The sequence below is a fragment of the Phragmites australis genome, chromosome 7, assembly GCF_958298935.1.
Source record: "Phragmites australis chromosome 7, lpPhrAust1.1, whole genome shotgun sequence".
NCBI lineage: Eukaryota > Viridiplantae > Streptophyta > Magnoliopsida > Poales > Poaceae > Phragmites > Phragmites australis.
The window spans coordinates 27,158,525-27,167,692 of record NC_084927.1 but is presented as its reverse complement, the minus strand read 5'-3'; the positions used below and the strand labels follow the sequence as shown (position 1 = coordinate 27,167,692).

Genomic DNA, 9,168 nt, shown 5'->3' with positions numbered 1-9,168 from the left:
ATTTCAAGAGCTCAACGGAAAGGAAAATTGAATTTCGAGTTCTTGCCACTTGCTGGAACTACTAGTCAAATTTCGTTCAGAATTAATTTTGTCGTTACATTTGCTCTTGCTCTACTGGATGCGATAAGGCCTCGTTTGAACTCGGAGTTTCGCTGGATTCTCACAATGCTCTTTGTTTTTCGTATAGTTTGTTTGGGAAGTTGAAACACATAAATTTCATAATAAGTTTACAAAATTTACGAAGCTCCTTCGAGAGCCAACCCCTTTTCCATACATTGCCTATACCGAATTGGCATATCGACAAGCGACCTTTAGATTGAGACGCTTAAAAATCTAATTTTTTACGAGTCACAGAGCATTGGGCCAACTCTAAAAAGATGCACAGTTCGTAACATTTTGTGAAAGTTGCTGATACCATGCTCTGAGTTGCCATCATCATATATTGGTATGCAAAGGCCACTACAATTGCCTTCTGTACTTAACAGAACAACATAGATCTACAAAACAATAAAACATTTGCGAAATTCAACACTTGTGCAAGCTCAACTAAGCATACTCCCCCCCCCCCCCCCCCAGTTTTCAACCTACTACCAAAGAATTAATGGAACTATGCTTCGCGGTATGTACAGCACTGTGATAGAACCAAAAAAATGTGTTTTGAGGCCAGGATGTTCCTGGATTTGGTCACTTGAAGAAGAACTTCCAGACCTCCCTGTCAGATAACTCAGTTAAAAAGTGGCCACCAAGGACACTTTCCTCTTCCATCAAAGCTCGAAGCTGCCTCGCACCGCCATTGGAACCAACCAAATTCTTCTTTGAAGCCACATACAAGACCCCATATGGAGGACGTAGGCACTGCAAGAGTAAAATGCACAGTTAGACAACCAAAAACAAAATCAACATCTCAGAAAACAAAATAACACTGTTACTCTGAGAAATACTTCATATCAGGACCTAACGACCTAAATACTCTCTATGGTCCTGATCAACAAAGAATCCAAGAAGATTCAATGTTGTGCTACATCACAATTTCAGTAAGATGCACAGGGAAATAAATTAGAAATGCAGGTCCGACAAGGCGATAAGGAGTTTGAGGAGCTGACCTTTGAAATAAGGGCATAGAGCTTCTTCAGAGAGTTCACTGCATAGGGGACGTCAGAAATCAAAATCACATCATAGCCACCATCTGCTTGGTCGGCCTCAATAGCCCTCTCCCATGCCCGGCTACCAGAAAGCTTCCTGGATCGCCTGGGCAAGTAGTCGTGACCAACTATACTGCTCCCGTCATGGCTACTGAAGCCATCCATAAAATCATCCTCAGAGAAGCTTAGGTTTGTTGGAGCTGCAGGTGGCTGCACAACTGAGAGAATTGTGGGGAGCTCATCCCATTCCCCAGCGTAGAAATGTACATTGGGATCCAACAGCTGCCTAGATGGTGTAACAGGGCTCTCTGATGGTCTGTTCTGCTTGTCCCGGGCCTGCTCAAGATTTGCAAGAACATTGGGTATTGTTCTGCATCGTATGGTTTCTGCATTTATGTCTTGAAAGTGAACTGTGGATGCACCCTGCAAGTAGCATTTAAGCAAGAAGTAAGGCCATTGCTAGTCATGTGACAAGTGAAAGAAAATACATATAGTTCCGAGAATGAAGAGAAACATAAATCTACTTTAAATAAGCATATCCGTTTATTCAACAGCTATCATAAGCAATGGAAAGACAAACAAACCTTCAAGCAGGCAAAAATCCCAGACAGACCAGATCCACATCCGAGCTGCATCAATTGTCAAAACAAATTAATAAATCATGAAGTGGTCACAGATTTAAAAAATTGTCCATGCTGAAAGTCTAAGGCCGAATTTTGAAAAAAAAAAATGGGTACATTTGAATCTTAGAACGAGTTAAGCTATAGTTTAAATGGGCAAGCTATAGCTCGTTTCGGCGAAGCCACGATTGATCTTGCCTAGTGTTTGGCTCCGTCGAGTCAAAGAAGCAGTTACGACTCGTTCGCTTCGTGAGCGTGAGACTTGCCGATGAGAGCGAGCCAATTCAGCTCTCCACGCTGAGCTACGTTTTCCATGCCGATGGAGGCTAGCTTTCCCCTTAAAGCCAGGATTTTTTATCGGTCCCAGAAACCGAAATTGGCCAGACTACAATTTTTCTAGGCGCAGATCCAAACGTACCCTATGTAGGTGAGTTGACAACTAACTTAGCAGCTTCTTTTCGTTACGAGTCTTATGGAAGCAAAAGCAGTGCTAGACACCAAGCAAGTCTGTACAGAGCACCAACTAGATAGAATAACTAGATAAAAAGGTAAGTATTCTCATATGAGTTACCTCTAGAACCCGCTTGCCCCTGAAGCTCAACTGTCCATCACGGATCTCATTTTTAAGAATGTTGACAAGAGTAATGGAACTCTCCCAATATTTCAGAGTTCCTGAGGAAAAGGGGGAAAACAGTATGTTTCTACATTTAGAATACATTTATATAGGACAGAAGTCTTGGAAGCTGATTTACTAGAAGGTTACCATCATATTTTGATGATGTTACTTCAGAAGGTGAAAAGGCTATCATATCTGCCACGCTGACCTTCCCCTGAAGAACAAGAAACATATTGAAGCACTGAAGATCAACTTAAAGTTCAAGTATTTGAGCAATCAGCGAAATTTGTATCCACTACTTAACCTTGAAAATATCAAGACCTTTGCTAGTTTTCAAGGTTAAGTAGCAATCAGCGAAATTTGTATCCACTACTTAACCTTGAAAATATCAAGACCTTGCACATCAACCTTCTCTCCAGCATATTTGTAAGGATGGGCACTCTGAAAAAAAAATCAAAGCATATCATTTTTATCCATGAAAAACAATTCAAGAAAATTATCAATTAACGGTTCAACACAAATTCTGCAAAAAGAAGAACAATATATACACTTGGAATCGCATATATGAATGATGACCAAAAAGGGATCAAACAGGTGTACCTTTGATGGGATTATTTCAACAGTTGGTGATGGTAAATGCATATCCCTCTCGGTTACAATCGGCACGCAACTAGTGGTCTTGCTGGGAAGCAAGCCAGGGAAACACTGAACCAGTATCGATGGTGCCTTCATTGCGCTACTGTTAACTTCCTCTGTTAAGAAAGCTGAAAGGAAAAGAAAATGATATTATCTCAGTTAACTTTTGCCTTCAAACAGAAACTGACCACTGACTGCAACAAAATGAAAATCAAAACACTTGAACATGAAAAACAGATACCCTTTATATTTTTTACATTCTTAAATCTGAAAAAATTATTTACAATGTTTACATCAGTAACTTTTCTACAGTTAAGCAATCTAATTTCTCTAACAGTAAAGGTAAACAAGACAAAATTACTAGGCGTTACCAAGCACAAGAAGATGGCTGAGTATTGAGGAACAATTTACCATATTAAAATCCACCCATTGCCTGACAAATAATAACTGCTAAGTGCTAACTGGTTTTACAGTCTCACCGTTAAAACCAAAGTAACGCATGATGCAAAATAGAGTTATTGATGCAAAATAGAGTTATACTCCGTTACTTAAATAACCAGACAGCCGTACCATTACAACAATAATGCCAGACAAAAAGGAAACTCTATGTTCTGTGCTGACTCAGTCAGATCAGCTACTCTCAAGGACCACCAGAATCACTAATACTCAGAATGGGCACACAAAATGGAACTTCCCAATTCGGCAACCAAGTTAACCACCTTTCTAAAGGAGTACATTAAAACATAATGCTAGTGTGGTAAGCTAGTAGTATTATTCAGTAACCATCTGGTGACTATTCAACATTCGAATCTGCAAAAGTAGAGCTCGCAACGTACCCAACTAATCTAACACCATCCTTCAATAGGAAAATCCGAAAAATATTACAACTATGTGCGATAATCCACCACCTACTAGAGGCTCCAGTGAGTATCATGGAAGAACGGAAAGGAGCAAAGTTGCACACACAGATGGATTGCCTAGTTTCACTATTTCTCGCCCAAAACTGAAAATTCTAAACACAAAAAATAAATCCAACCGGAATTTACCAATATAACAAGCACAATATTGATCGCTAAAATTCAACAGGAAATCTGGAGTCTCCGTGGTCTTCTACCAAATTCACTTCTTCGGTTCTTCTCCACATGACCACATCAACGTCAACTCTACAAACACCACACTCTCAAGCCACTTTAACCATACAGATCAAGCATGCACAAAGCGTCTAACCACAGTACTACACAACTACCTCCCGGTTGGTGGTTAAAACAAACAAACATAAACATCAGAGACTACCATGAAAGGGGGCAAAAAGCTTCCTAAAACCCAAATCCGCGCACCAAAACCCCAGCAACCCGCAAAATTCTCAGTTAATCCGGTCAGTTTCCTTCAGATCAAACCGTAAAACAAACAAAAATCAACCACCCACGCGAAGGAATCAAACCAAACGACCGGAACCTCGAACCGTGACATCCAAGGAAAACCCCTCCTTTTCCCCCTCTCAAACCTTGAACCGCGACCTGACAAAACCAGATTCTACTGCTCCCCGCGCTGTCCCAGCCAAATCTCCCCCGAATCGAAAAGCACCCGAGGAGAAGAACGGAGAGATTACCTCCTCGATCGGAGCCCGGGGGGGGGGGGGTCCCAACAGAAAGCAGCGCCCTTCTCTTCCTTGTTCTTCCCCCCTCCAAGAACCGCGGCCAATTGGCGAATGGCCCCTCCAAATTTCGAAGATCTCCGCTTTACGTCTAGACTGGAGCAGTCCGGGCTCGGGAAGGTGGGCGCGGGGTGTTTGTATATATACGCAGCGGAAGGAGAGGGAGGGGAAGCTTCGCCGCTTCTTCCATGGCTGCTCGTGTACACAAATTAAAGAATTCGTCGGCTCATGTGACAAGCGTCGATTTTTTTCTCTCTCTTGACACTGGTGTAATTACCGGATTACCCCAGGAAGGTGGTGGTGGTGGTGGAATATACCGCGCCGTGTGGGAGGGGTGTGAATCCCGAGGGTCGCTTTTTCTTCGTGGTGGTGGTTCTAATCCCGAGAGTAATGAGCCGGTCCGCTGTGAAGAAAAGGGCCCAATAAGAAAAAGAAAAAAAGACAAGGCTAGGAATCTAGACTCAGTTTTTATGTCGCTCGTGACGAGCCAAAACTCAGCAGATCAAGATGTAGGAGTAGGACAGGTGAAGTTAGTTAACAAACAAGAGATCATAATATTATACTCCGGTCATAAGTTGGTGAAAAATATACTAAAAGAGCAAACAGTTTGGCGGTTTGGTTAGCTGGTATGTCAAATTGTATCCTATCATTCTCTAATCAATAAAAAGCTCGTTTCCCTCGGAAAAGAATAGTCTTTATGGTGCGGTTCTGCATAGTGTTTTAGAGTCTTATCACTGCTTCAGACCCTCAGCCGTACCGTCACTTTTTTTTATCACTGTCACATACTCACAGTGACACTCCACCCACCCAGTAGGCGCGCTCCAGCTTGGAAGATGACATGGCACGCGGAGTTCTCGTGGAGGATCGACGAGCGGTGCCGGATGACCGGATCCATGCTAGCCCGGCACGATGAGACTGTCGCGCCTTCGGATCGGGCTTGGACCTAGCCGAAGATGACTCGGGCCAACCCGGCCCGGAACCAACAGCACCACGTGTCGTCCCAGCCCGATCCAAATCCCAGCTCAAGTCCAGACAGGGCCGCCTCCATCCAGCCAGCCCGACGATCCAGTCGAGTAGCCAGCAATGCACATCTCAAGCGTGTGACTGCTTTTGCTCGAGCGGAATTTGCTGTCGAATTCAGTCAGTGGCTTTCGATTATTTGTCATCCGTAGCAGCGCCAAATTAGAGCACCGGTATACAGTGAGACATGACATAAAAGTTACAGTATAAGATTGTGATTAGCAGTAAAGGAGAAGTTGGTAGGCTCGTGAAACGTACCGTTATATATCCTGCTAATTTTTGTCCGAAAAATTTCCACACATCATGGCTTTCGCTCCTAGGTGGTGGACACTCAATCGGTGAATTTCTGAATGTATACTAAGCTTATTTCTAATAGATACTTCAAAATCAATTTATTATAATATTATTATAATATCTTCTATTTTTTTTATCACCAACAGTTATCATATTTACCATCTTTTATTACTCTTTCTTCTCTCACACTCACATGCATACTCAGTAAACAGTGATACAGACTACTCAAAACATCGACAAATTTACCTCCAACTAACTACTACAATGTCACGGCCGCAACACTTTAGCACTAGATTCGGACTATAGGACTCTGTTAGAAGACGATGTGACTGCTCACAATCGGTAAATCACTCTGAACCGTGATGCCGCACGGGGATACCGATCCCGTTGGAGATGGTGTAACACAGTAAAAATGTCCACCCACTGCTGAACTCGTTCCTGTCACGAAGCTTCGTTTACTGAATCAGCTTTTCATGAGCCATGCATCACGTGAGGCTTTTATCTAGACGCGCATCTACCGATCGGGATATATCACGTACAGAAGTTTTCATGAATCAGGCGTGAACAAAATCACTGCATCTGAATGCATCAAACGCTGGACCACCTGTGGACGTGTTTCTCACTCGTGCAAAAATAGCACTCCTCCTAGTCAAAAGCATCGATCACTAGCTTTTGACTAGTGTGTTTATGAACAGATAATACAACTGTATCTAGTACGAAGGTGTAAAAAAAGCATTATTAGCTTTTTTTTTCCTTTCATATAGTACACTGTAAATAATTAGGTAGAGGAATCGATGGATTAATACTAGTAATGCATTGTCAACCATAATCTAAATCGTCATGATGGATCAAAGACTGTTCAGCGAAAAGATGCGATCAAATATGTCGAGAGACGACGCTGGCCACGTGTGCGTGAAGGTGCCAAGCGTGCGATCCTCTGCAAAAAATAAATAAATTCCCCTTTTGTTGACTTGTACTGCCATTTGATCACGCCCTCCATCTTTCCAGCAGGCGTGTGAATTTGCCTTGTGATGCGTGATTAAGGAGGGATGATCAAGAGATCGAATGTCAACACTAATCCTTCTAAGAAAATACTAGCAATATTGTGACACATAATAATACAGTACTACTGTATGTCAACAAGCTATTGGTAGGTGGTCAAAGAGTGCACAAGTGTTACGTGAGATTATACTCTAATTTTATTTAAATATATATTAAAACACATCTAAATATATGTGTGGATGTTAGTGTGATGTGCGTGCGTATATCCAACTTATACTTAAAAAAATAAGCTACTGGGAGTCCATTAATTCAAAGTCACTGGACACTCATGCTCTTATTCTTGCATTTGTCATTACGACCGAGAAGTTCAAAAATCTATTCTTACAAAACATACAAAGAGGTTAGTGCAGTCGATTAATTAGGAGCGAACGACCGAGAAGACTAAACGAAAAGTAGAGTAATTTTAATTAGTTTAGCCAACGAACCAACCAAGGGAATAAGACAGGTTGTGCCATGAGCTAGCTCCGGATCCGGTCGCTCGATCAGCGAACCCGGGCGCCGATCGATCCATCGAATAACCTAAATTATTCGTTAATTAATAACCCCCGCCGCGCGTGCGCCGCTATAGTTTAATGCGTGCTATGCGTGCAGACTGTGTGTAAACAATGGCGCGAGCACGCACGCACGAGCACCAAATTGAGAAGTAATAAAATTTGTGCACCAGCTGCTTCGCACGTAACAGTACACGCTGTCCCACGTGGGAAGTAGGTCTAACACGGGGTGCAGGTGAGAGCGTGCGCGGCAGATAGGTTCACGTGGGAGCAAGCGTGAGAGCATACGCGGCACGAGAGTCCACGTAAGAGCACACGGTAGCGTGGACGCAGGACGTGGATCAGCGTGGGGAGCAAAGTGAAACGTAGACATCAAAATATCAAAAACAGAACACATACGAGTGGAATATGAATCATTATATATTTTTTAAAGCAATAAAGATTTCTGTTGTTTTCAAATTGCACGTTCTGGATGAAACCCAAATTCCCCGTATCCAAAACAAGTAGCAAAGCAAGGAATTTGGCGCCGCTCCGTAACTAGAATTCCTCTTCTACTGGTTTGCTAACGTCACTCGGCCACGGACGCCCGCCGCCATTTCGGTCAAAGCGCTTTTGCTTCGGCGCACAAGCAACACGGATTTTTGGAAAAAAATATATATATTTTACAGAAATTTTAAAAATATTGCACAAATTTGAAAAATTAAAAAAAAAACTACTGTGTCGCGAGTTCATTGTGTGAAATCTAGTTTTCGCACCTTGAACTCGCAAAAACTAGATTTCCGGATGTTGGTGAAGCGAAAATAGGAGTTTTTGATATTTGAAAATGTGAAAATGTTTTTTGTGAGACGATTGCGTGAAAACCTCAATATTTTTACGGTACGGGTTTCCGCACAATGATTGTGTGAAAAATCCATTAATTTCGATGTTCGTCCATGCACTCTCACCTCTTATCTCTGCTGTCGATCATCTCTATATCGAAAAAATCATTCACTCGGTCGACCGGTTCCAAGAGAAGAGAAGGGTGAAGAGAGAAGGAGGGGGAGGAAGAAGAGAAGGAAAGATGAGGGGGGAGGGGGAGGGAGAGGAAGAGGAAGGAGAGAGAGGATGGAGAGGGGGAGTGACCGGAGGAAGAAGAAAATAATTTTTTGTTTTAGTATTTTTTAGTATTTTTATTGTTTAGGTTATGTACAGCTTATAAATATTTAGTTATGTTATCATATAGATTTATAAATTAATTTGAGATGTTAGTTCTAGTTTTTAGTAAAGTTTTATTTAGTTTTTAGTTTGAGAATATTTTTTTAGTTCGTTGTAAATTATATCATGTTGTAGATATGTCAAAAGCTATAAGTCTTAGAGTAAATATTTTTTAAGTAACATTTATGTAAGCTTTAATTACATATTAGGGAAAATTTTGGTTATACTGATTTAATAGGTAAGTATGAATAGGGATTAGAAAGATTAATTGTATGTTTAATATGTATGTAAGACTAGGGATTAGAAAGATTAATTGGAGGTTATATTTTAGGTTACTAAGATTTAATTATGGTACAGAAATTATGGTTCGAAGAATTTTAATTTGAGTTTTTATTTGTTTGAATAGTAATCGTAAGTTGATAATTGATATATATTTTTA

At 41.4% G+C, this 9,168-nt stretch overlaps 1 protein-coding gene across 1 annotated transcript; it reads right to left on the bottom strand.

The window, feature by feature from the left end:
• Positions 1-394: 394 nt before the first annotated feature.
• On the bottom strand, positions 395-4,893 carry LOC133924485 (uncharacterized). The gene is made up of 8 exons (XM_062370051.1): positions 4,624-4,893; positions 2,979-3,142; positions 2,757-2,819; positions 2,526-2,592; positions 2,334-2,434; positions 1,727-1,771; positions 1,104-1,565; positions 395-855 (listed from the first exon to the last, which is right to left on the bottom strand). Exons 2-8 carry the CDS (start codon positions 3,108-3,110, stop codon positions 685-687), a joined length of 1,041 nt encoding a protein of 346 aa, XP_062226035.1. The 5' UTR covers positions 3,111-3,142; positions 4,624-4,893; the 3' UTR covers positions 395-684.
• Between the last annotated feature and the right edge of the window lie 4,275 nt (positions 4,894-9,168).